Genomic DNA, 27,934 nt, shown 5'->3' with positions numbered 1-27,934 from the left:
TTTATATATTCTGGAATTTAAGCCCTCATCAGTATCATCATTTGCAAATTTTCTCCCATTCCGTAGGTTGTCTTTTTGTTTTGCTTATGGTTTCCTCTGCTGTGCAAAAGCTTATAAGTTTAATTCGGTCCCATTTGTTTATTTTTACTCTCATTTCTATTGCCTGGGTAGACTGTCCGAGGAGAGCATTGCTTAGATTTATGTTGGAGAATGTTTCACCTAAGTTTTCTTCTAGGAGATTTATGGTTTCTTTTGGATATTTAATCCATTTTGAGTTTACTTTTGTGAATGGAGTGAGGGAGTGTTCTAACTTCATTGATTTACATGCTGTTATCCAGTATTTACCAATTCTTAAGATATGAAAAGAACTGTAGAGGGAGGGGGTTTTGGCATAGACCATCAAAAGCTCAGCTTTGGACATTGTATTTTGAGATGCCTAGTAGATCTACAACGTAGATTTCAAATAGGCCGTTGGAGCCACAAGTTTGGAGTTTAGGAGACCGTTCAAGGCTCTAGATAGATATTTGAGTCATTGACATAAAAACTTTGAGTCATTGACATAATTTCAAGCCATTGAGATTGGGCACAAGATAATTGGGAGTGAGTGTGAGTGAAAATAGAAAAAAAGAGTTCCAAAATTTAAAAGCCAGGTTGATGAAAAGGGACCAGGTAGAGATTGGGAAGGAGCATCTAGGATGGTAGGAAGGAAATTAGGCAAGTGTGTTATCTGAAAGATGAGAGAAAAATGTTTCAAGATTGAGACAGTAAACTGTTGGCTTACTTCTGAGAATTGTTTTGTTTGATAGAAAAGTAGAAATGGTGTAAATACCCTGTGCTGCTGTCTCAGGCCCACGTGGTTTATGACTGCTTAGTGTTCAGATCATGGACACAGGGTCTAGTGTGTAGATGTTCATTATCACTTTTTGATATATTTGTACTTTCATCTGACAAAGGAAACCATGGAAACCGTGAAACTTTCATAGAAGTCAGTAGAATTTTATTTAATGAAATCACTCAAAGGTTGTGCTTTCTATGTTTACCATTACATCATATGTAGTTTTTGTTTATACAGAGATTCAAAATTTCAGTTACTTAAGATTAAGATTCCTTGAGAACTGTCCTGGAATATGCTGATTTACTCCATTTCGTTTCTCCTAGTTTGGGCTACATGACTACCTCACTCAGTATTTATCATTTTGCTGTTGCGACTTTTGAAAATGAGTATATCCTCAGTCAACTTACATTAAAAGGGCAGCTCCTAGCAAAACAAGGGTCTTCTACTCCCTTGAGTAAGGAATAACCAGAACAATGGAAGTATTAATATCAGTGCTTGGAACAGTTATAGCTGCTACCACTTAGGATTATGTACCAAGTAGCTTCTAGGCACTCTGTACCCATTGTCTCGAATCCTCACCATATTGTATTCATTGGTATGTTTCGTCTCATTTTACAAATACAAAAACTAAGGTTCAGAGAGAAGCTTGCTCAGAGTGTCAAAGACAACAGTGACAGAGCCAAACATCAACTCCAGACTCTCTGATTACACCTGGAATTTCCCTTTATGGTTTGGCCACAGTTCAACAATTATTAACAGCTTCTTCCTTCCTGGCCCTCATATGGGTTTATGGGTACTAATACACAGTTCTTGCCTACAGAAGCGTTACTCCAGTAGAGGAGACACAAATAGAGATATATTTCCAAAATAGCGTGGTTGGCAGGAGAGGCTACCACAAACCACTACATGAGTGTTGACAGCCTGGAGCATGTCTAGGAAGGTTTGCTGGAGGGGATGCTGTTCTAAATTGAATTTCAAGGAATGAGTAAGAATTAGGTTGAAGAAATAGGGGAAGACTATTCTAGGTTAGAATCAAACTTTTAATAAATTGAGAGAAGTTGAGCATTTTGGTTCACTCAAGTTCAAGTCGAGGAGGCGCTTGCCTGTACTTTGGAGGTGACAACACAGATGTATTATATGGTCAGATTTGGATGAAAAATGGAACCATGAGAAGGACAGAGGGAAGGGTACATTAGAAACTTTCAGGACTCTTGTTTTAACTACTTTGTTCTCAGAAGAATCTGAGGAGAGACCTTTATTTTGTGCTTACTGTAAATTTAACTTATCACCAAGTACAGTCTTAGAAGACAGCTCAGTTCAATAACTTCATCTTTACAAAGGCAAATGATGTACTAATGAGACCATAGTAAGACATGTTGCCCCTGGCACCAGCCAGTGTCACATGTGCGTAAAGACAGTAAGTACTTCTAAAGAAATAAAGATGGATGCGTCGTCAGCAGAAATCACAAATTTATTAACTCTTAAATAGTCATTTACCATTATGGCAAGAAATATATACAGTGTCCCATGGTAAACTGCAGTGTTTCAAAATGATAGCAGATAATAAATGTGTAATTCAATTGTGGTGGAGAGAACAAATCACAATTTCCTCACATCTTAGTGTGGAAGACAAACTTGATCTACGGTAATACTTCAACACCACATGCTAAAAGTGTAAAAAAAAAAAAAACACTCTATACCTATTTTTTTTTTTAAATACATGAATGCCACGTATAGCTGCTTCACAAAAAAGATAAGAGAAATTAAAAAGGGAAAAATGAGGCCATTACTTTTTCACAGATCTCATTGGCAGGTTAACATGGCTCAATACATTTACCGTATATATTTACTTTAAATATATATTGTTTTAAATCGTGTAATAATTATCAGAAAAGTTTCAATCCATCTACCATACATCCACTAGCAACAATATCTAAGGTGATTAGTAATCAACACAGAAAGGTGAAATGAGAGCGAAGAGGGAGGGTTGTTTTCTTTTTTGCTTCAGCTTTAAAAATAGGCTTCTGAGGATTCTGAGTTACTATTGTTAAAACAACGTTGATGAAGATACCATGCACTCTAAAGCATTTCAGGGAGGAGATAAAGCCCCACAGGAATTGAACAAACAGAGAAATGAGAAGCACAAAGAAAACAGGGATGTTTCCCTTTTCTTTTTTTAAAACTGGAAAACCCGAACTCCCTGGAGGGCAACAGCATCACTGACATGAGAGACGCTATGAAAGCACGAGTCACAAAGACCGAGGTCAAAATGCTTAGGAGAATTGAAGACCTTCGCAGGCCTCCCAAACTTCAGAACACCAGCCAGTGATGATGCAGGAGGGCCCGCCCCAAGAGGCAGAGAAGTAAGTGCATCTGCACAAAATCCTGATCCATGACCCAGCTGGTGTCTCCTGCCAGCTGCCCCAGACGGTGAGCACATGCAGGCACAGCGGGCCCCTACTTGCTTTCTCTTCTCAAACATTTACCTCCAACACAGGACCCCTACGTCCAAACTAGCACAAAATTAAAAACCTTTAAAAATCTTCTTGACATTTTTCAGGGGCCCTGAAGATGATCAAAAATGTTAGAATAGCTACCTCCAGGAGGCCTCAGTTTTTATTTTACCTTATGCAAATTTCACTCTTCTCACACACTACTTGACAAAAAGGAAAAAGTAAAGAATGGAAAAAATATAAAAGGAAGCAAATGAAGAAAAAAGAGCACAGGTTTGAGAAAGGAACAAAAAGTTCAATTCAGCAAATGTCACCCAAACAAACAGGGCGAGAATACCGTAAAGCGATCAAACTCGTCCGTGACGTGAGCTTTTCCAGTTTGACCCAAATGACGTGACTCTAGGTGGGAGCAAACCCACTGATTCTCGCTTTCACATTCGTAAGTGATTCTTGCCCACAAACCGACCCACTTTAACTGTTAAATAGCAACTAAGCTTTCAATCAGAAACCCTCCATTTCAACCAGAATCACACCAGGAAACTTAAGGTAATCTTTTTTTTTTTTGCCTTTTTTTGTTAAACAAACAAGCTAAAACAGATTAACAGCAAAGAGGTTTTAAAAATTTACATTTCTCTTACAAACTTGTCATTCAGAGAACAGTAATTATGAAGTCTGTTAAATCTTGGCATAAACAGAGAAATAGGTTTATGACTAGGTGGATGATTAGGTTGTACTCGGAATATCATGGAATTTTCTTTGACCTCCCCCTATTGTTTGCCAACAGCAATTGAAGTTTGCATGGAACATCCCCATAGTTGACATGTAAACAATGTATAGGAAGGAATATATGATGCCTCACGTATGCAGTACACGTAGGACCTTCACAACTTCATGCACTCAGAAACATGCATGAAGAGGAGGAGAGGACGGCCCAGGGTTACCATCCGGGTGCCTTGAGAACAGAATGTGGAAGTGGCACTGTTGATACTTAGCTGCAAGGAGAAACGGGAGAGGGAGAAAGAAATTAAACACTTTTACAGAATATCAGCGAAGTGCTTTGCCAAGCATTGAGGCTAGGCTACGATTTTACAACCAGCTAAGTACTGGATTGAAAACACTGTGTGTAAGACATCTTGGCTTGCAGTCACTGAAAGCTCAAATGCACAGTGTTAAACAATTAATACTGAGTTCCAATTTTAATATCCATCAGTTTGTCCACACAGAGCTAAGCTAAAAATACACTCAGGCTTCAATCACATGATTAGATCCAAATACACAGTTTGAGCATTCCTATTTACTAGACAGATTAATAAATGAATAGTATTATTTAGTTGAAAAAGACTAAAAGTTTAAGGACATCCTTTAGCTTTTGTCATTATTCTTAGACTTCACGAGAAATCAAACCTAGAAGTCAATTTTACAGCCTTAAACAGTAGAGAAAACACGATTATTATTTAATTGGAGGTCTTCTTTAAACCAACAGCTGGGAGCACTAGTTCTTCAAAGCTCTGACAAGGTTCAGTGCTTTGAGTGGAGGAAAGATTCACAACAGTACCACACATCTCTGAATCCTAATCCAAGTTAGGAAACAAATCTTAAAAAACACAACAAACACAGGCATGAATTTATTTAGTCAACTTTCAATTATCCTCTGGAATTACTCACTTTGTGAGTTTTAAATTTCAACTTGACTTCCTCCTCCTGGTCAAATACCAATATACTAAGCAGGGCAAATCAATTTATATATTAACCTCAGCCCAGTGCGACACAGGAACTGCAACTTCTTGAAAGAACGGTGAGACATTAAAGGATCCCAGAGCCTGACATAAATTTGGTCTGGATAATTGAGAGTTGTCTGAATGGACTCAGATAAAATTGACTTCTGATGTGAGAACTCCAGGATATTCCAAAATGCCACAATACATATGCTGAAGATAGGGTCTTCTCAGCACTTGTTACCTTGAAAATAAGGGTTATTCTACCAAATGGTGCGAAACATTAGACTTGAGCTCATGCAAAAATGCTACGAATTCTCCAAGACCTTTTATGATTTTCACTGAATATAATGCAAGAGAAAATATCCTCAAAGGGAAGAAAAACAGCCATGCAGCTTTTCAGTCATTAGCTCCAATCACCAGGTATCACGGAGCAGGATGTTACTTACAAGAACCATATGTGAATGGTTTTCAGGCCTTAGATGTTTTGCCACAAAGAGGTGCTTCCTGAGAAGTTGTCTTTCCCATTTGGAATACAGGATGGCCTATTAAGAGAAGCCCCATTTAAGCCCCCTGGCATAAAATGAAGTTGTCTTAAATAGGCTCTATCCCATAAACACTTCAGGGAGTTGTAGAGAAACCTAACCTTCTAATACAGTATGAATGCAATCCCTTCTATAGTAACTGGCAATTTGTGCTGTACCTCTTTGGGGTAAAAAAAAACACAGAAATGCACAAAAATGGTGTTTCTATTCTCGTTACCTACCTTTCATCTTTCTCTTAATTACATAGTTATTTGTTTTGGAGTGAATTTCAACCTATCTTTTGTTTTTTTCCTTGTGACCCACTTTTAAACAAATCCAACAGTGATAGTAATTATCAAGGCTATAGAGAAGGCCATTGAAAACCACTGTGGTGGGACATCATGAAACTAAGAAATTTTGGTGGATTCTCTGGAGTTGAATGGCTGTTTGTGTGACCTTGACTCCCCATCCCATGCCCCCCAGATATTAACAGGTGATCCAGTGAGAGAATCTGGAGTGAGAGCAGCAGTGGGCTGAACTCCTACCAAGTGTGAACATCCCGTCTACTTTTCTGATGAACGTTATTCCTGTGGTTCCCCTTTACTCCAGCTGGAGTCAGCCTTCCCTACCCATAATCCTCTAGCATACTAAGCTAATGACTGACATCGTGCTTTTTCTCATGGTGCTTCTTGAACTTGGAATGTCTTCCATTTGTTCTTTCTATCCTTCAATTTCTCCAAGTTCCATCCTCACTTAAGACCTTGTCCAAAATTCTATCTTCTACACAGTATCCTTCCAAACTGTTGTAAGTTTGTTATATTGGTCATTCATTTCCTTCTACTCTGGAGCTGATTATGAACTTTATTATAGTTTTTCCTTTGCTCTTGGTGATAAATTGTTTTCTAAACTTGAATATAAGTTCCTTGAGGGCAACATCTTTTACTTTGCATTTTATCTGGCGCAGGTTAAACAGCTAGGTGATGTGAAATAAATGTCTAGTTACTGATTAGGAGAGCAAACACCACATCTGAGTTAGTGTGCTGTAGTGAGAAAGGTGCGTTTCAAATGCTGAACTTCATAAATTTATCCTAATATCTGTAATTGAGCACCAGTAGAAAAATCTGTGAAATGAAACTACTGATATAATACAGTATCAGGGTGGGGATTGGTTTCAGGTTCCCCGTGGATGCCAAAACCTGCAGGTGCTCAAGTCTCATATAAAATGGTGTAGTATTTCATATAATCTACACCCATCCTCCTGTATACTTTAAATCATCTCTGGATTACTTATTAATACCAATACAATGTAAATGCTATGGAAATAGTTGCCTGCATGGCAAATTTAAGTTTTGCTTTTTGGAACCTACTGGAATTTCTCCTCCCCAAATATTTTCACTCTGAGGCTGGTTGAATCTGTGTGTGAGGAACCCATGCGTAAGCAGGGTCAACTATATTGGCTAGTTTAGAAACTCCCATTTTTCCCTTCCACATCCCCTTCCTCTGCCAATTGTGACAATGAAGTCATTAAGGCTTTACCTTATTACATGAATTCTCCCTGACTTAACCATGATAGGGTGTCCTCTAGTTCCTATCTAAAACTGTTGAGTACTGCTCTAGGGGAAGCTTCAACCCACAAACAGCTGGTCTTACTTATCTTCCCAGAGAAGTATAGATTGTTTCTCATGAGACTAATTCCCACCAGTATAACTGACTGCTAGCATTAAGTAACATAGGCCATGCTATTATGCTATTACGGAATAAGTAAAAACGCTGACCATGGGTATGTTAAAGAAGCTGACAGCCTGGAAATATTTACTTGATGGGTACGGTTGGTGATCCCGAGCGATGAAAATGAACATTCTGCCACTTTCCATCCCGGCGGTGCCACACACGTGTCTCTTCTGACTGCATTGTTTTTGGCATTCCGCTGCCATCCATGTACTGGGTGAGCCTAATGTATGCTATACAGGCAGCATCATCGCCTACCAGATGTACGTGGGGGTTCAGGATAATGGTGTGGATTGGTTTATTGCTTTTGGACAAAGCTGAAAGAGAACAACATGGAAAACAGAATTTAGTTTCTATGTAAAATAAACCAAAACCAGTAACAACTTCAGTTGGGACCAATAAATGGAATGCCATTCATTAATTCAGTTGTCCACACAAAGTGAGTGCCTGGTACTATGCAAAGTATAAAGAAAAAGAGCAAAAGTAGTCATTTTCTTTGATTCCTTTTGTAGACAATTCATATGCCACTCTGAAAACTTTTGGAGTTGGGGAGCTGGAGAGGCGTTCTCACTTATAATGAGAAGTGGTTAGAAAGAGAAGCCTAATATGAATAGAGATGAAGAAAGCCTGGCCCAGGTGCACAGAGCAGTTCCTGTCTTCCCAGTGAAGGATCGGTGGGACAGGATATCCTGTGGTCTTGTTTGTTTGTTAGTTGGTGAAGATATGGGACAAGGATGCAAGTATGGAGACTGCTCTCTCCAAAATAGGCTGGCCAGAGCATGAATTTGTTTCCCCATCTCATCCAGTGGCTCCTCTATTTGGTAGAGTCCATTCTGTGTTAGTCAAGTTGTGGTCATCCAGTAAAAATCCAGAATTTCATGCTGGCCAATATAACCCCGATTCTGATCCTTTAGCTCTTTGCACTGACTGAACAGCCCTCAGTAAGCTCCAGCCTGTGTTGTTTTGACAATAGCTATTTGTTTCAGTTATTCAGTGACTGACTTAAGAGAGAGAAAGATTTAGTGCAGACAATTAATGATCTCTCAGATCACTAAAACAGGTTGAACTGATTTGCCTGTTATCCAAACACACTCTATGAAAAGATCTGAATAAATTACTAGTGCTACAGTCAGATGAAAAAGAATATCCCATTATGAAGAAGTATTTATGGAAAGTAATGACATATAGTGTCATATTGAAATAAGTTAAAATATTAATGAGTTAATTCTTTATTCTTTTACTAGAGATGGGTGTCACTTGAGAGTCAGTTGAAGAAAACATTATGAGATGCTGTCAATCACAGTGCTGGATGGAACACAGGGAATGTAAGAACGTTTACTGAAGCTCTATTAAGGGCAGTTTCTTACATAATTATCTTTGTTTGCAGACGCGTAGTGTATATAAGAAAAAGCAACTTGTTAAACATATCTTGATGTAAAAATCCATTGCAAGGCAGACTCTTGGCAAAGCTTATAATCACTGGAAGTGAGCTTGATTATCCTAAGCATTACTGCAATTTCTAATTCTTCCAAAACACTGCAAATGGTGAATTCACTCCCTGCATCATGCAAACACAACACAATACCCAGTCTCTTTAGGTGTTCAGGAAAAGGATTAAAATGACCTGAAGCATTTCTGCAGGAGTGTCTTTTGTCACTTTCTCCGAAATGTGGCTGTTTCCCCTGAGACCATTAAAATTCTTGTAATCTGAACTGAAATATTTACTGGACTACTCCTATTCATTTACATTTTACCTTGAAAATGAGCACTAATTATGCCTGATAGCACTCCTCTATGTCAAATATTCTGGCATGCTGGGGTTTCTTTTGTTTTTTCATATGTAAGGTTTTATGAAAACCTGAAATAATTCCACACTTTCTGCTAACTAACTTATGTTGCAGCCTATATTATACATTTACTGGGACTTGTATGGAGTGCTTTTACTCAACATGACTTTTTAAATTAAAAAATCAGGTATGTTTCAAAACAAACCAAAACTTTTAAGCCTGTCATTTTTTTCCCCAACTTTAAACATAAAACATTTTTATGATGTAAGATGCTAGACTAAGGTAAAAATTCTCATTGCAGAAAAGAACCAAAGATGGGGTTGAGCCAAGATGGCCGAGTAGAGAGACTCACAGCTCGCCCTCTCCCACAAATACACCAAGAATTACATCTACAAACCCACTGAATTGCACAGAACACCGGCTGAACTCTGGCAGAGTGTCTCTAGTTTTGAGATTTAGGAGGATTCTCACAAAATCTGGTAAGAAAAAAAAAATTGGTGCAGGGAGGGAGCAGCATAGGAACAAAGGCACCCCCACACTGGGACACCCCTCTCGCCAGCCGGGAGGTCAGCAGACACAGAAGCAGAGCTTCCGAGGCTCCAAGGACAAAGTGGCAACCACTTGGCAGACCGAACTAAGGGAAACTGACCCAGAGGGTCCCTGTGATCCCCAGCAGTAGATGTGAGCCGTCAGGGACAAGCAGGGACTGGCTGCTGGAGACTGGTGAGGAGCCCAGGCACAGGGATGGGGCCTACTGCACAGAGGCAGCCTCAAGGGACTGGAGGGCGGTGTGAGCTCTGGCTGGGACCGCCATAAAACAGCACTGTGCAGCCACGCTAGTCTCTTTCTCTGCTTGGCTCCATTGTTGGTGTGTTCTCCTGAGAAGAGAGGTGGGGTTTGGTTACAGCCATCACCGCTTCATGGAGGCAGGGCTGAAAGCTGAATCTATACCCAGTGGCCCTGCAACTTCACAAGCAGGACTAAGATTTGTTTACACCCCCAGACAGAGAGGGCAGATCTGCTCTCTCTGGACCCTTTGTGGACCCATGCCTCTGGGACAAACAGGCAGTGAACAGAGTTCTGACTCATGGTGGGGGCGAGTACGGGTATTTACAACAGGCCTGCATACGTAGGCAGGGCTGGGGTCTGCCCTGACCCTGTGGTGCACCACAGATTCAGGTGCGTGGTGGCACACTTACTACGGCGAGTCTGAGTGCCTGACACTGGCAGATTTGCAGTGGTGGTTCCGGGGGCCAAGAACCTGGGGGTCACCAGAGCAGGTGGCCGATATTCCCGCAGCTAAGGCAGGGACAAAGGCAGCATCAACAAAGAGTACCTTGTAAGCCCACATAACAAGTGACAGAAACCACCAGAGGGCACTTCCTAGTGGACATCTGCCTACACTTCTTCCCAGCTGAAGTGCTCCAACCCTGCCTACTACACACCACAGCCCAGAAATGGGTCTGGAAGCCTCTATTCCAGCAACAGGGGGCAGACCAGGCCCCTGTCAAGGCTGTGACAACCACAGAACAAAAAAGAAGGCCTGGCTCAACAATCAGGGCATGCTATGATCCCCACACCACCAATCACACTGGCAGTCAAAGGAATAACAGCCAAAATACATGGAAGGAAGACATGGCAACCATCCATACTAAGAACAGCCATTGCAACGAAACTATTAGACACACACAGTCTACACAGGAATCCTCCCACTTTAAATAAAAACAAACAAAAAATAAAACAGCCTTTCAAGATCACAGTTGATAACTGATACTCCTAAATCCATAGAGCCAGAGAAATATAAGTAAAATGAAGCAGAGGAACTACTCCCAATTAAAAGAATGATCAATGAAAATGACCTTGATAGTCTACTAGATGATGACTTCAAAAATGGAGTGATCAATGCACTGAAGGAACTAAGAGACTATCAGTAGAGACAGAATACTTTAAAAAGGACATTGCAACTGTAAAGAGGAGCCAATTTAAAACAGAAAACTCAGTTGCTGAGATAAGAGCTGAGCTAAAGACAGTCTCAAAAGCAGACTAGACAGCAGAGAAATGAATAAGAGACTTACAAGACAGGATACAGAAGTCACCCAATCAGAACAGCAAAAACCAATGAAAGCGATATAAGGAACCTATGGGATAATATAAAGCATTCCAACTTACGCATAATACAGGTCCCAGAAGGAGAAGAAAGGAGAATTGTAAAGGTATTTGAAGCAATCGTGACTGAAAACTTCCCAAACCTAAAGGAAACATGTCCAAGTACAGAAGACACAGAGGGTCCCAAATAAGAAGACCCCAAACAGACCTACACCAAGACATAATTAAGATGGCCAAAGTTAAAGAAAGGCCTCTAAAGGCAGCAAGAGTAAAATGAGTTAGTTATAAGAGAACCCCCATAAGGTTTTCAGCTGATTTATCTACACAAACTGCTGGTCAGATGGGAGTGGCAAGATATATTCAAAGTCCTGAATGAGAAAAAGCTGCAACCTAGGTTACTCTATCCAGCAAGACTATCCTTTATCTCTCCTACTCTAAAAAACAAAAAAAAATCAGCAGTACTAAACCTATACTAAAAGAAATATTGAAAGGTCTACTCTAAATTGAAAAGAAACAGGAAGCTATAGAAATGAGAAAACCATAATTGGAAATGTGATAACTACAGTGAATTGCAAGAGAATAAACATGAAGACGTAAAAAGTAAATAAATAAAAATAAAGAGTATCAAAATCATAAAAGGTGGGAGAGGGGAGCAAGAAAACAGTTTTTTTCCTCTCTCTCTTTTTCTTCGTTCTTTTTAGGATGTGTTTGAACCAACATGACTACCAGGCTAAAGCAAAGAGATACATATAGTAAGGGGTTAATATACCTGAAAAACAGGAAAACCACAAATCAAAAGCACACAATAGTCACAAAAGCCAAAAAGAAACCTAGCTAATACAAAAGAAAATGATCAAACCACAAAAAGAAAAACAAAAAAGAAAAGAAAGGAACAAAGAAGAAACACCAAACCAACCGGAAACAAAGTTCAAAATGGTAATAAACACACATCTACCAGTAATTACTATAAATGTCAATGGACTAAGTGCTCCAGTCAAAAGACTGAGTGGCAGATTGGATAATAAAACAGAATGCTGCAATATGCTGCCTACAAGAGACCCACTTCAGAGTAAAGGACACACATTAGATTGAAAGATATTTCATACAAGTGGAAATGACAAGAAAGCAGAAGTAGCAATACTCATGAGACAAAATAGACTTTAAAACAAAGGCCATAAAGAGAGATAAAGGACACTATATAATGATCAAAGGAGCAATACAAGATGAAGACATTACACTCATTAATAAACATGCACCCAAATATGTAAAACAAATACAGACATAAAAGAAGAAATTGATGGGAATACAAATAGGGTGTTAGTCTCCTACTCCTACCTCTCATTGGACAGGTCTTGCAGATAGAAAATCAATAAGGCAGTGGAGATATACTAAATGACACAATAGAACAGTTAGACTTGCTTGATATTTTTAGGACATTACATCCTCCCAAAACAGAATATACATTTTTTTCAAGTGCTCATGGAACATTCTCTAGGATAGACCACATACTTAGGCACAAAAGAAACCTCAACGAATTTAAGAGGGTAGAAAATTATTCCCAGCATCTTCTCTAAAAACAATGGCATGAAACTAGAAATCAACCACAGAAAAACAAATGAGAAAAAAATGACTTATTGAGACTACACAATATGCTACTAAAAAACCAGTGGATCAATGATGAAATCAAAGAAGAAATTTAAAAAATACCTTGAGACAAATGACAATGAAAACAAAACCATACAAAATCTATGGGATACAGCAAAAGCACTCCTAAGAGGGAAGTTCATAGTGTTACAGGCCTTCCTCAAAAAAGAACAATCTCAAATAAACAACCTAAGCTGCCACCTAAAATAATTAGAAAAAGAAGAACAAACAAAACCCGAAGTCAGCAGAAGTAAAGAAATAATAAAGATCAGGAGGAAATAAGAGATTAAAAAAACAATTAAAAAATCAATCAAACCAAGAGCTGGATTTTTGAAGGAGTAAACAAAATTGACAAACCTCTGGCCAGGCTCACCAGGAAATGAGAGAGAACACAAATAAACAAAATAAGAAATGAAAGTGGAGAGATTACAAACCAACACCACAGAAATACAAAAAAAAAATCATAAGAGAATACTATGAACAACTATATGGCAATAAATTGGACAAGTTTCTAGAAACATACAGTCTACCAAAACAGAATCAAGAAGAAATAGATCATTTGAACAGACCAATAACTAAAAGTGAAATGGAAGCAGCAATTAAAAACCTCCCTGCAAACAAAAGTCCAGGACCAGATGGCTTCACTGGGGAATTATATCAGACATACAAAAATAACTCATACCAATCCTTCTCAAACTCTTCCAAAAGACTGAAGAGGAGGGAATACTTCCAAACTATCATTCTATGAAGCCATCATCACCCTGATACCAAAGTCAGACAAAGACACTACCAAAAAAGAAAGCTATAGGCCATTATCGTTATGAACATAGATGCAAAAATCCTCAACTAAATATTAGCAGACAAAATCCAACAACACATAAAGAAGATCATACGCTATGATCAAGTTGGATTCATCCTAGGGACATAGGATGGTTCATTATATGCAAATGAATCCATGTGATACACCACATCAACAAGAGAAAAGACAAAAACCACATGATCATCTCAATAGATGCAGAAAAAGCATTTGATGAAATTCAACACTCATTTATGTTAAAAACTCTTACCAACGTGGGTATAGAGGGAACATATCTCAACATAATAAAAGCTATATATGACAAACCTACAGCCAGCATAGTACTCAATGGTGAAAAGCTGAAAGCCTTCCCCCTAAAATCTGGAACAAGACAAGGATGCCCAATTCTCACCACTTCTATTCAATATAGTATTGGAAGTCCTAGCAACAGCAATCAGACAAAAAATAGTAATAATGATAAATAAAAAGGATCCAAATTAGAAGAGAAGAGGTAAAACTGTCACTATATGCAGATAGCATGATACTATATATAGCAAACCCTAAAGATTCCACACAAAAACTACTAGAGCTAATAAAAGAATTTGGTAAGGTAGCTGGATACAAGATTAACTTAAAGAAATCAGTGGCATTTCTTATACACTAACAAATATCAGAAAAGGAAAGTAAAGAAACAATCCCTTTTAAAATTGCATCCAAAAATATAAAATAACTTAGGAATAAATCTGACCAAGGAAGTGAAAGACTTATACATGGAGAACTATAATTTGTATTAAAGATGACTTAATGAAATGGAAAGCTATCCCATGTTCCCATGGATTGGAAGAATCAATATTGTTAAAATGGCCATGCTGCCCAAGGCAATCTACAGATTTAATGCAATCCCTATCAAATTACCCAGGACATTTTTTCACAGAATTAGAACAAATAATCCTAAAATTTATATGGAATCCCAAAAGACCCAAAATTCCCAAAGCATTACTGAAGAAAAAGAATGAAGCTGGAGGAATAACCCTCCCAGACTTCAGACAATACTATAGAGCTACAGTAATCAAAACAGCACGGTACTGGTAACAAAAACTAACATATAGATCAATGGAACAGAATAGAGCCCAGAAATAAATCCACAAACTTTTGGTCAATTAATCTTTGACAAAGAAGGCAAGGACATACAATGGAGTAAAGACAGTCTCTTCAGCAAATGGTGTTGGGAAAACTGGACAGGTGCACGTAAATCAATTAAGTTAGAACACACCATACACAAAAATAAACTCAAAATGGCTTAAAGACAAGACACTATAAACCTCTTGGAAGAAAACATAGGCAAAACATTCTCTGACATAAATCTTAGCAATGTTCTCCTCGGGCAGTCTACCCAGGCAATAGAAATAAAAGCAAAAATAAACAAATGGGGCCGAATTAAACTTATAAGCTTTTGCACAGCAAAGGAAACCATAAAGAAAACAAAAAGACAATCTACAGAAGGAAGAAAGTATTTGCGAAAGATGAGACTGACAAGGGCTTAATTTCCCTTGTCAGTAACAGCTCATACGACTTAATAAGAAAAAAACCAATCCAATCCAAAAATGGGCAGAAGACCTAAACAAACAGTTCTCCAGTGAAGACACACAAATGGCCAGTAGTCACAGGAAAAAATGCTCAATATTGCTAATTATCAGAGAAATTTAAATCAAAACTACAATGAGGAATCACCTCACACCAGTCAGAATGGCCATCATTCAAAAGTCCACAAACAATAAATGCTGGGAGGCTGTGGAGAAAAGGGAACCCTCCTACACTGGTGGTGGGAATGGTTTGGTGCAACCATTATGGAAAACAATATGGAGACTCCTTAAAAGACTAAAAATAGACTTACCATCTGATCCAGCAATCCCACTCCTGGGCATATATCCAGAGGGAACCTTAATTCAAAAAGATACATGCACCCCAGTGTTCACAGAAGCACTATTTACAATAGCCAAAACATGGAAACAACCTAAATGTCCATCGACAGATGACTGGATAAAGAAGTTGTGGTACATTTACACAATGGAATACTACTCAACCATTAAAAAGGAATGAAATAATGCCATTTGCAGCAACATTGATGGAACTAGAGACTGTCATTCTAAGTGAAGTAAGCCAGAAAGAGAAAGAAAAATACCATATGATATCACTTACATGTGGAATTAAAAAAAAAAAAGACAAACTTATTTATGAAACAGAAACAGACTCACAGATGTAAAAAACAAACTTATGGTTACCAGCTGGGGAGGGGGTGGGAAGGGGTAGATTGGGAGTTTGAGAGTTGCAAATACTAACTACTATATATAAAACAGATAAACAACAAATTTCTTCTGTATAGCACAGGGAACTATATTTAATATCTTGTTATGGTTAAAAAGAATATGAAAATTAATATATGTATGTTCCTATATGACTAAAGCATTATGCTACACACCAGAAATTGACACAACATTGTAAACCGACTATACTTCAATAAAATATATTAAAAACAAAAAAGAAAAGAACCAAAGAATCTGCAAATTTGGGAGAAATTCAAAGAGCAGTTGGAAAAGGCATGTTATTAAATTTAGAGTAAATGTACCATTTTCAAAGTAGAATCGATGAAAGTCCATCCCTTCCACTAAATTCCCCAAAGCTTCAGGTTCAAAAGCAGTAAGGCCTGGGTCACAGATTTTTCTATAAGAAAAAAATAATGAAAATAATAAATGAGTTAATGTATTTTGCTGTTTCTCACATGTCCATTCTTACTTACCAAGCAGTCAGTGGTGGAAAGAATTTAAAAAAAAAACAACACTAATACAACATTTCTATCACAGGCCTTAGCAACATGGGATGGGGAGCAGACCTGAACTTACCTATAAAATAGAAACAGACTCGCAGACATAGTAAACAATCTTATGGTTACCGGGGAAAAAGGGATGGGAAGGAATATATTTGGGAGTTTTAGTTTTGCAAATGTCAGCCACTGTATATAAAAATAGATTTTAAAAAGTTTCTTCTGTATAGCACAGGGAACTATATTCAATATCTTGTAATAACCTTTAATGAAAAAGATTATAAAAACAAATATATACATAATTGGGACACTCATGCTGTACACCAGAAATTGATACATTGAAACTGACTGTACTTCAATTTAAAAAAATAATTTTGAGGAGACTTCAGATAGGGGCAAGATAATAAACCAGCTCCAGCAGATGATAATCTACAATATATTTTAGGAGTTTCCTTTTAAAAATTTCTACTTTTTAATTTCCAAGTTGAATTCTCTAGTCTTTCCCCAGTTTTTCTAATTCCTCAGTTTTCTGGTGGTTGTAAGTTTATTATTTTTAAAATGCTCTCCAGGTCGAAGTCACTCTCGAAGCCCTATAAAGTCAACTTTGGCTCTGAAATTAAATACTTCTGGAATAATTTTTGACACCACTACATTCATGTCACACATCTACACATGACTGACTTGAAGGCAGGTATCACATCCTACACCTTCTGGCAGTGTCTGCAAGATGTAAATAAACCTCAAACACAAGTTTCATTAACTTTTAAAATAAAACTCATGAGGGATTCAAATGCACATTAGTTTTCTTTTCAATCCTAGAAATATGATTCAAGAGATACACCATTTTAAATATTCAGAGAAAGCCAATGGGCTTTCTTTGGAGAAATTCATTCAACAAAGATTTGTTAAACATTTACTATATAGTAGAGATTCTTTGAAACACCTGTAACACAACAATTAATACTGGAAAAGCAATAAATACAAAGTGCTCAAGAACCAGACTACTTATATATAGGACAGGGAAGATTTACGAGAGAAAGAAAATTTGAGCCAGGTTTTTAGGAATGAGTAGGAGTTTTCCAGGTGTGTGGAAGGCAGGAGGAGGGCAGTGAATACAACAGTAGAGGGTGTTTGGGGAAAGATGTGAGTTGCCTGATGCAAGGACTGGATGGGCGTATAAATCTCATGGAAAAGAGAGGAGAAAATGTATCTTGGCGCCTGTGGTGATCAGGGTAGGCATTTTAGAGAAGGTGACATAAAATCTGGATTTGAAGAATTAGTGGAAATTCACAAGGTCAGATAAAAGGAGTACATGCTGGAAGATTTTGGATTGCTTATTAATTTGGTGGGGCTACATCTAATTTCATGTGGAAATTCCCCATTTGGGAGGCAAAACGTTTTCATTGTTCAACAGAAATACAAGTTTCAGAAGGCTCACTCATTATGGTTCTTGAAAGTATGGTTCATAGAATGTGGAACTGATAATTTTTTAAGAACACTTTTAAAGTAGAAAATACTTCTAAAATAAAAAATCACAGTAGTTATTCATTGTGGTAAAGAAAGCCTTAGAAAAGGGTGGGGTGGGAGTGGGTAGGGATTTTAAACTTCCTGGTGGGCAGGTATTAAAGCTGAAAGTTAAATATATATAATCGCTTTCTAAGTAGCAAAATGGGAAGAACGGTGTTCCTATGGTAACAGGAATTTATTCTGCCAGTGGCTATTACTTCGTCTATAAATATGACTTTTGGTTGTCAACATTGGAGAATCAAAATTTATTACTACTTTACATCAGCACCAAAATCATACAAGAATCATTGTACTATGATGAATCATTTTACCTAGCCATCAAGAGTCAATATACTTGAAAACCTGTTACTGTGTTCTTTCTATGTTTGTATGTAAGTAATGTATGTGTGTCTCTCTCTCTCTCCTATAACAGGCTTTGAATTAATAAAAGATTCACAAAGCTGCCACCTGACACGGGGGTGTGAGTGCTCTGAACAGGTGTGCTCAGGGCCAGCTGACAGAGCTGTACCAGTACATTCACCAACCCCAAAAGCTCCCAGATGGAAGGTCCTCTTGGATTACCCATGGGCCTGAGTGTACAAAATCGAGCCAGATTACAGGCAAAGGAGTTAGTGAGCTGATGTGATTCCAAGGAATCACATTGTTTAAAATACCCTATTTTAAATTGAGAATATGGGAAATGCTGTATTTCACCACTTTTGCCTGGCTAACAACACCAACAAAACACACTTTCTACCACTCCACAGGGGAATGCTAGTGCGAAAGGAGATTTTTTTAAAAAGTGTATTATGATCAAAATTCATCAAAGTGTACATCTGAAATATGTGTAGTTTACTGTACAGGAACCATATCACAATAAAGGTATTAAAAAATAAAAATTAAAAAAAGGAAATAGTTCAAGGTTTTCCTTTTTGGTATTCTTCCTTAATGACTGCAGAATTTTCTAGCAATTAAATTGTTACAGTTTAACTATTTAAAAAAATTAAAAGTGTATTGTTTAAAGAATCATATGGGTCTAACAAAGTTGTATCAGCAAAAAGGATAAAAGAGGTCCTATGGCACAGAATTCTAAATAACTCTTTAACAACTGTTTAACTGATTAATTCTCTGACAGCAAAGAGTTTTCTTTTAAACTCCATTTCTTACTATTTCTTTCATTCTAAGTATACTTTTATTAGGTCATATTAAAGAATCGATACACACAAACACATACATATGTATGTGCCTGTGTTTGTATTTGCACACACGTTAATTTATAAGAAGCAGTCCTGGATTTAATTTAGTTCTTACATTCAGTTACTCTCTTCCATATTTTTTAAAATATTTGGTTATCTATTTGTAACTGATGATAAACATAGTATCTTCTTGTTATATAAAACTTGGAAAGAAGCAGGAAAGAAACCACACAATTTCATCTCCCAGAGGCAACATCTCTTTTTCTTTTAAAAAACTAATTTGACATAGCTCATTCCATTTTTATATTTTCTCCTATGTAGTTGGAATATTTGTATCCTTTATCTTCAGTGAACACTCACAAGCATTTTGCCAGATGGCTAGGAACTCTGCATAAACATCCTCGGTACCAAACACACCACAGGTTAATTAATGTTAATCTGTGGTGTGCTGGTTCCTTAATAGTATTGGACATATAAGTTGCTTACGGTTTTTCACTGTTTTGAATGTTGTTTCCATAAATATCTTTGTTCATAATTTTTCTCCACGTTTTAAACTCAAAGTCCATGCTCACGTTAAATTTTTAGGGTTATAGTAATAATCCGAAACTTTATAGACATTTGCTGGTATATAATAACTGTGCCCCAAAGCCTTGCCTCCACCCCTACCCTGAAAGCTCGCCCCGTTTACACTCTGTCAGGTGGTGGAGGAGCCACGTCCTGCCGTGTCTGCAGCACTCTAGTCGTCTGCAGAGCTTTTATCCCTGACTGGATCCGCAGAAAACGCTCCTCCCCTCAGACCTGCATACCCTGAACTGGTGGGCATGAAGGTGCTTTCAGTCGTTTACTTGTCATTTATATTTCCTCTTTTCCTAATAGTTCATCTCCTTTACCTATTTTTCCACTTTTTAATCTTATCTTCTCAATATAAGTGAACTTTTGACAGGTTTCACAAATACTTTCCTGTTTATTCTTTGTCTCTTAGTTTTATTTTGGCTTTTAAAAAATTCAAGTGTGTAAGTTTTAGGTATTCTAATCATTTTACCTTCTCATTTTTAAGTCTTTCCCCTGCTTTTAAAGTTAGATCGTTCTAACCCCAGAGATCAGATTCAATCTCCTTTTTTTTTTTTGCATTTAACTCCTTCATTTAAGATGAACTCAGGTGTATGGTCTAAGGGGAATGTTGAGAACTGATTTTTATCTCCACCCAAACAGCTACCTTGTTGACCCACATCCTTTGTGTGATGTCTCTGTGCTCTATTTATTTGAATGATTTATTTTTATTTGATCAAAGTGATTGCCTTTATATACCTACGGTCCAGTAGTTTATAAACTTTAACATTAGACCTGTTTCTCTTTAAATAAAATTTTTAGGTTAAGAGACAAACTTATAAAGAGATGAGGATAAAGCTGAGCTGTGCTGGCTGAAGAGGAAAAGACAGCCGGATGTTGCCTCCTAATCTCTTTTGCTGTCCCATCACCAGGGCAGAACTGCGAGGGAAAACATCCCTTAAACCAAAATGCACTTTTTATGTGCTTTCCTGGTCCGTGTGTCTCGACTTTTATGGACTGCTCTGCTTGGAATGCCTCTCTCACGTGGAGGTGCAGGGGGTTATGCTTTTGCACGTTGACCAAAAAAACCCCCATCCTCCTATCAGAAGTCTTGTTTTCTCTGAAATCTTAAATACATTCATTTCTCTCCTATGGCACTTAGGTCATTTATACCTTGAAATGAAGCTATTGTAGACATACCAAAGCTGGGGTTAGATACACATGAATTCAGGTACACGGAAGAATGAATTCTTATAGAAAATAACTTGTTATATGTGTGAAAGCAAAAGAAATGTGCCTCTACTCACGTGTAAGCTTCAAAGTCCCCATTGTTGATAGCTTCGATCAGCTGCTCAGTGACTTTGATAATCTCTTGCTTTCGTGCTAAAGGCAAAGACAAAGAATTGGGTGAGAATAAAAGGCAAAAGCTCTATAAAATAATAGTCTAATACATCCCTTGTGGAAGCTTGGTGTTATTCTCACTACAATCTTGCTGCTCAAAGCACACAGATCAACATGAGCTGCCTCTTCTGGGAGCCTGGCAGAAACACGGATTCTCAGGTCCTACTCCAGACCTACAGATTAAGAATCTGCACTTAACAGGGCACATAGGTGATGCCTGAGCACGTTCATGTGGGGAAGTGCCGTGACCCTCCCTTTGTTAGAAAACCACAGTCACCCAGAAAGTCAAGGCCATATTTTTAAAAATTAGTTCTTATTACCTTTATCAACATGATTGGGCTTATGAACATTCTTTTTTTTACCATTAACAAATGTTATTAAAAATGATAATCTTAAAGTATCACTCTACTAATATGTCTATCTTCACAATACAGCTGATATCTTGCATTGAGACATTTAACTTCATATAAATGTTGTTGTTTTTTAAACTGTTCAGCTCAACTAACTACAAAAGCAGATGCCAACACTGTAATTGCCTTCATACTTAGACAAATGGCCTCCGGAAACTGTAGACTGGAAAAGCAACGTAGGAATCAATGCTGTGGATATAGAGGGAAGCCCTCCCGTGTAGCTGTCAACTCCAACACCAGATATGATTTGTTTCTACTCCTAGCCCACAACTGGCAAAATTATTAATAGTTGGCTTAGTTCAAATCCCACCTATTCAGTAAATTCTTTTCTGATTACAAATGCTTCAAGTGTTCCTTCTCTTTCTTGAATGCCTCTCTCATATCATTCACAGGGTAATAAAGCATATGCTACATACCATGACAACTTCTCTGGTTCAACTGAATTACTGTTTTAAATTGTTACTGAACTTTGTGTAATCTGTCTTACTAGTTAAATTAAAAGCTCCCTGGAGGTAAATAACATATCATTTTTTTTTGTATCCTTCAAAAAGCTTTATCCAATGTCTTTAATAAAATAGATGCTTGATAAGTCTGTAAATTTGATCAAGTGATACTGATAACCTTTTTTAATTTCAGAACACTATTCTCTTAACAATGAAATAAATGTATGAAATTTTAAAAACTAAATTTCATTGGATTTTGTTTTTAGAATGTCATAATACTTGGAAATAAATTAGGAGTAATCACAAAATGTTATTTCCATTCTATCTTAGTGGGGCAGTGAGGCTACCTTCATCATAGAAAAAGCTGAGGTCTGGTTTTAGTTTGTCATTGATTAAAGGCAACCAGTTGTGTTTTTAATGAATATGATCTTTCTTACACAGATTCTTAACCACAAACTTAAATGTTTATATTCACTTTCAAAACTCCAAGTTACCCAGGTTATGATATTCCTTATTTAAAATAAATGACTTCATTAAGACTATATTAGACTACATTTTAAAATATGGTTTGTCCATAAAATGGTTGCTGACAGTGTCAGGATCGAAAATATAAAAAAAAAATTTACCATATAGATGAGATTTCATGTTTAGCTACATGATTTCATCTATATTTGCAAAAAAATACAACATAGGATTTCTTACCTCCTATACACACCTAAAACATTTCTTGCCCATGCTTATTTGATAAATGAATATAATATATCCAACATCAAAATATACTGACAGCAGTAGTGGCAGGGAATAATTCTGTAATGGGGTGAATGCCAATGGCTAATTTAGTTAGGCAGTAAGTGATTCATCTGTGTGTGGCCTCAACAGTATGAGCATTTGGCAAAAACGCATGACAGCTGACCCAATTCTGGAATATAAAGGACCCACGTGTAGAGGAGCTCAGAAAATGAGATTAGGAAAATGTGACTACCAAAACTTCCTCCTTGCATTAAGTCCTTGTTTAAAACTAAGAGGTTTCTTAGGATGTTATCTGGCTAAGAGGAAAAAACTCATGTTTAGAAACTAATGTCAATTTTTTTAAAAACAAAGGAAAAAATGAACATAAGATCATTGTCCTTTGGAGAGCTTCATTAGGCAAAGATTCAGTTCACAGTGTGTGAAAAGTGCAGGGTCACTTTCTGAAGTTTCTGAAAGTCTCTGGATTCCTTCTTAAGCATAATAAGGACTTAGAAACATTGGGTGGCCACGGCTACATCTCACTCATCTCATTCTCTGAAGAAGCACTGTGGAAATACTCATTAGCTCTTCAACCGTCTACATCCTCCAACTGGCTTAATTTTTGTCCTGCAAGATCAAAGCGACACACATTGCCTTATTAGTTCTTCCGTTTAGAGACAACAGTGCTTGAGCTGGCAGGACAGCAAACAGGCAGTAGCCAGGATGCTTCTGTGCTGCGTCATCATCGAAACAACGTGACTCTCTTGGCTCAGGAAGGGCCTGGAACTCAGGAATCTTTAGAGTGCTCGTTCCCCTGGAGCAAAGGAGCTGGAGTGAGTCAGGGCAGCACATGACAGCTGACTCTTCAAAGGAGAGCAGAAGGCTGGAAATGAATCATCTGCAGATATTTCTTTTGTGGTTGGAGCTGCTGCCACAGTGACTGAGAGGGAAGACTCAGGGTCTGATGCCAACGAGACCTCCTCTCATGAGCAGTGAGGTGGAGGGATGATCCCTGGGCTAGGAGTCCGGCTGCCTATGTTCTGTGGGGAGGGGCCGCTGTCATCCGGCCTTCCCTCTTCCTGAACATCAAGTAGTGGCCACTCCAGAGCCAAAGTGGGGAGAGCGTTTGATGTGTCACTAATTATACTTAAGGTGAGGGAGGAGTGTACCCGTCAGGCGTTCCCTGAATACCAGAAGCTTCTAGCTCACGGCTGGCCATTTAATCACAGGGAACTGATGACTAAGTAGTTTTATTTACAGAACTCAGGTCTCAAGCCTATACCCACAGGTCCCCAAGTAGATTCTGAGGACTTCCAGGTTCCCGAGGGAAAGGCAGGAGAGAAAACAAGTTGGAGGGTAACTCCAGATTCTGAGTGAAGTTACTTCCCTTGCAATTCTGCAAAGAGTTGGAAACATGGTCATGTTCAAATTCTTATTTTTTTTGGCTCTTTTATTGTTCTAAAGAAGCCTGGAAGAGGAAGATAAGAGTATGAATGGTCCCAGTGTTTAAAACAAAAAACCCTGGGAACTGAGAGTGACTGTGTAATAAAATAATTGATAGATTTCAACATTTCTCAAGCATTATCAGATCCGAGCGGCACAAGGATTCTCTGAGATACGCAGACCAATGCTGGTGATCGGAGAAGTGTGGGTACAGGCAATGCCCGAAGGCTGAGTGCTCACTACTCCTTTCCTCCATCTCGAAATACTCTCCTTTCACTTCTCTCCAGCTTTTCTTACCAACTTTCTGATCACATGACCTCACTCCCATTTACATGTTATTTTTCTCTACCTGGACTTTAAATTCCTAGAGAGGGCTCGATTCGAGGTCCTCTTATCACGCGCAGTTATCCCTATGGTTCTGTCTGTACCGGTTTTAAGTTGCTGTCAATATACCAGTGACTCCCAAACTGTCACCTCCTTTCTAGACCTTTCCTCTAGATTTGCATGTCACTGCCCATTTTGGAATCTCCATGTGGATGTTTCATATGCATCCTGAACCCAACAGCCCCTAAACTGAGCATGTGAACTTCTATCTCCTCCTCCAGGGACCTCCTTCTTGGTGAATGGCCAGTCGCACAAGCCAGGGAGAAGCCTGAGAATCATTTTCAACTCCCTCATCCCACCCAACCCAATCCAATCTTCTAAGTTCTGTTGAGTTTGCCTTTTAAATACCTCACCCATTAGTCTACTTCTTTTCTCATCACCATCACTCTGATACACAGGCACCCATCATTTCTTGTCCAGAACAAGCATCTGAGGAGGGGCTATATGAAACCAGTATAATCTTAACCAGACTCGCTTAAAGGCTGTTTTACTTTATCCACCACACCCCACCCATGTGTCTTCCCTCAGCAATTCAAAATGACTGAGCTTCCTCCTATGGCCAACTCTTCCCATGGCCATCCTCTCTTCTTGAAAAAGTGTCCCCTATCTTTGCCTCCATTTCTTTATCAGATTTCAGCTCAACTTTTATTTCTCACAAAAGCCTAGTCAGACTCTCATTTTAGGAGAGGTCCCTGTGTTAGAAGTTCACGTCTCCTACACTTGCTGTTCAAAAGCACTTGGTACACTTATATTTACACACTTGTGTGTATTTGATCAGTTTTCTCTATTATTTTGTAAACTCTCACCATCACAACCTGCATCTAGCATAGTATAGGGCATAGAGTAAATGTCCCATAAATACATGAATGAGTAGTGGATCCAAAACGAGCTCAAGTGCTTTCTGACTCCCCATCCAACAGCCTTTCCAACACGATACCACATTTTTTGGTGATGGTCAGAGAGCTTTTAAGAAATACACACTGATAGATAAATGGAAACATTGGAAGTATAAAGCAGCATGCCTAATTCTTTACTGACAAAGAAAGAAAATATTTTCAACTTGTCTAAACCTGTCCATCAAATTCCTTTCTCCTCCTGACCTCATTTTTCCTAATTGTTCTAACAGAACCACCATTTACCAGTTGGCTAGCTCTAAACTTTGGGCTTCTCTGGACTCTACTCTCTACTTAGTCCCACATCCAGTCATCCATGAGTCATACAGTTTGCCCTCAGTAGTTACAGTGTTGTCTTAGTAGTTACAGGGTATGTCTTCAGCCTCTTAATCGTTTGTTTTGCTGCTCTGGGTAATCTCATTTATTCCTCTAGCTTTGACCATATATTGAAGGCTGTCAAATCTCTGTCACTGGCCTGAAATCTTTCTGGGATCCAAGTTCATTTTTCTAACTGCTGTCTAAACATCCCCTGTTGTCCTGGCATCGTAATCTACTCAGTTACCTACGCCCAAATCCTTGATGTCTCCTTTCAGTTGAACAATTGATCACCAGCTCCTCTTCACTCATTCAGATCTTTCTCGGATCCATTTCTTCCTAGCTGCCACTGCTCTGATTCAGGCTCTCAGAAGTTCCTAACCCTCCTGCCCTGAGGTCTCCTCCCATCCCCTCCCCTAGCACCCCCTCCACTCCTCACTGCCACAGAATCATCTCTCTATAGGACAGAGCTGGCCAGGCCACTCCCCAGCTCTGGAAGCTAAAGCCCACACTTGTTTGTTTGCTGGTTCTTTAAAGGTCTTCCTACTGTATTTTTCCAGCATCATCTCCTGACACTTCTTTCCTCCCAGGGCTCCCACATAACCCATTCTACAGCCACGCTGAGGGAGCTCCCTCTTTCCCAGCTAGTCCTGGCTCATTGATAATTCTGTGCCTTTCCTCTCACCAGTCCTTCTGCCTGGAAACTCTCCCTCATCTGTCCGGAAGTCTTCACTACTGTGCTCCAATGTCACCTCTTCTGTATGGACATTCTGGACGCAGCTATTTGATCTCACTGCAGTCCTACTTTAACAGTATCATGGGATGTTCACAGAACTTGACCACTTTCTACCTTCAACACCTCGTACTGGGTGAATGTCTGTAAATGCATGCACATACGAATAAATAAATACATGGAGAGACAATGTATATAAAGTACTGTGTACATTTTAAAACATTAGATAAACGCCAAATATACAGGTGATGATGTTCACTTCTGAGAGCAGTGGAGGTGATTATACTAACTGGAAAGGCACTCACGGACCCTGTGTCTCTCAAAAGCAGCAGAATGACCACCATATACATTAGGCCACAGTATTTCGGATGGTGGAGTAATCTGTGTAGGTCTAGAAAGATAAACGAGGCATATCTAGTCTATGTTTAAACTTATCATTTCTTTTCAAGAGAGTTGAGGGGAGAGAAAGATCCAAGTTATTTGAGCTTGGGCTTTTTCTGAATCTTTGTTCAGATTTTGAATTTATTAGTTTGTTGAGGTGAACGTATTTAATAACAAAACTTATTCATTGAAATCTGCAATGAAACCTGGGCTAGGAAACAAACTGAATTTATACATGCAAATTGATATTCACAACAATGTTAGCAGAGTACAGAATATTGAAATCATTTAGTGAACTGTGCCTAAAGATTTACTTCTTCAGCCATCAAAAGTTGCACAATTAAAACACTTGTTTAGCTTTTTTTTTTTTTTAGGTGTAGCATCTTAGTTTAGCAATTCTACTAATTTACTCTGTCGATATTTGTTCCATTTAATTTAACTACTACTTTTCCGTTTCTCAGAGTTATTGGGTACTTGGCTGCTGGAGATTTGAAGGACAGGGAGGTTAAGTGACTTGCTCAAGTCACCCAGCAAATTTAGAAGCTGTGCCAGGGTGGGAGCTTTATTTCGCTGAGGTGCCATCTGCTGCTTAATTCATTAATCTATGATCCTTTCCAGCCCACAGTGCCTAATTCAATATTCTGAAATCATAAACTTAAATGAACCACCTAAATGCCTTTGAACTTTCTCTGGCAAGGTGACTGATGACTTAATTACTGAGCTAGAGTTGTAATTAATTATTATACCAATTTCACAAAACTGAGTATCCCGTGGTTTTATTGTCTTTTTCTATGCTGCCATTAACAAAAATAACTCTTATGAATAGTTATTATCTTAGGTAAATTTACAAATTAGGTCATTTTTATGCTCGTGAAGTTTTACAGAAAAAGGTACCTAATCAACTCAGCTATGTTTAGTTTCCTGTGCAATTACACAGCTTGTTTCCTGGTGACAATTTTTATTTCACTTGTTTGATATATTAGTTAACGTTTGGGAGATTAATTTCCATTATTTTGGCTTTGAAATCAAAGCCATCAAAGATACTGAAGTTGATTGGTTTAATAATCCACTAAAATTTTATTCAAAGATGACACCCAGAAATTACCAAACTTCTATTCAAGACTGCTTTCAAGAAATCATTG

General features: G+C 38.2%; 1 protein-coding gene across 24 annotated transcripts in view; it reads right to left on the bottom strand.

Annotated features, from left to right (window-relative positions):
- Positions 1 to 2,288: 2,288 nt before the first annotated feature.
- Positions 2,289 to 27,934, bottom strand: part of CAMK2D (calcium/calmodulin dependent protein kinase II delta) — a 285,770-nt gene continuing 260,124 nt past the window's right edge. For 13 of the 24 annotated variants that reach the window (XM_064479564.1, XM_031466965.2, XM_031466975.2 and 10 more), the window contains 5 exons: positions 20,968 to 21,043; positions 16,215 to 16,309; positions 7,344 to 7,572; positions 5,453 to 5,548; positions 2,289 to 4,280 (listed from right to left, as the gene is read on the bottom strand). In XM_064479564.1, coding sequence (XP_064335634.1) covers positions 5,482 to 5,548; positions 7,344 to 7,572; positions 16,215 to 16,309; positions 20,968 to 21,043 — 467 coding nt within the window. In that variant the 3' untranslated portion in view covers positions 2,289 to 4,280; positions 5,453 to 5,481. Of the gene's footprint in view, positions 4,281 to 5,452; positions 5,549 to 7,302; positions 7,573 to 16,214; positions 16,310 to 20,967; positions 21,044 to 27,934 lie in introns of all 24 variants that reach the window. The other 11 variants (XM_010981098.3, XM_064479016.1, XM_064479072.1 and 8 more) reach the window with 2 other exon arrangements.

Source organism: Camelus dromedarius, chromosome 1 (assembly GCF_036321535.1).
Source record: "Camelus dromedarius isolate mCamDro1 chromosome 1, mCamDro1.pat, whole genome shotgun sequence".
NCBI classification, from domain to species: domain Eukaryota; kingdom Metazoa; phylum Chordata; class Mammalia; order Artiodactyla; family Camelidae; genus Camelus; species Camelus dromedarius.
This window is presented reverse-complemented; position numbering and strand designations above follow the sequence as displayed.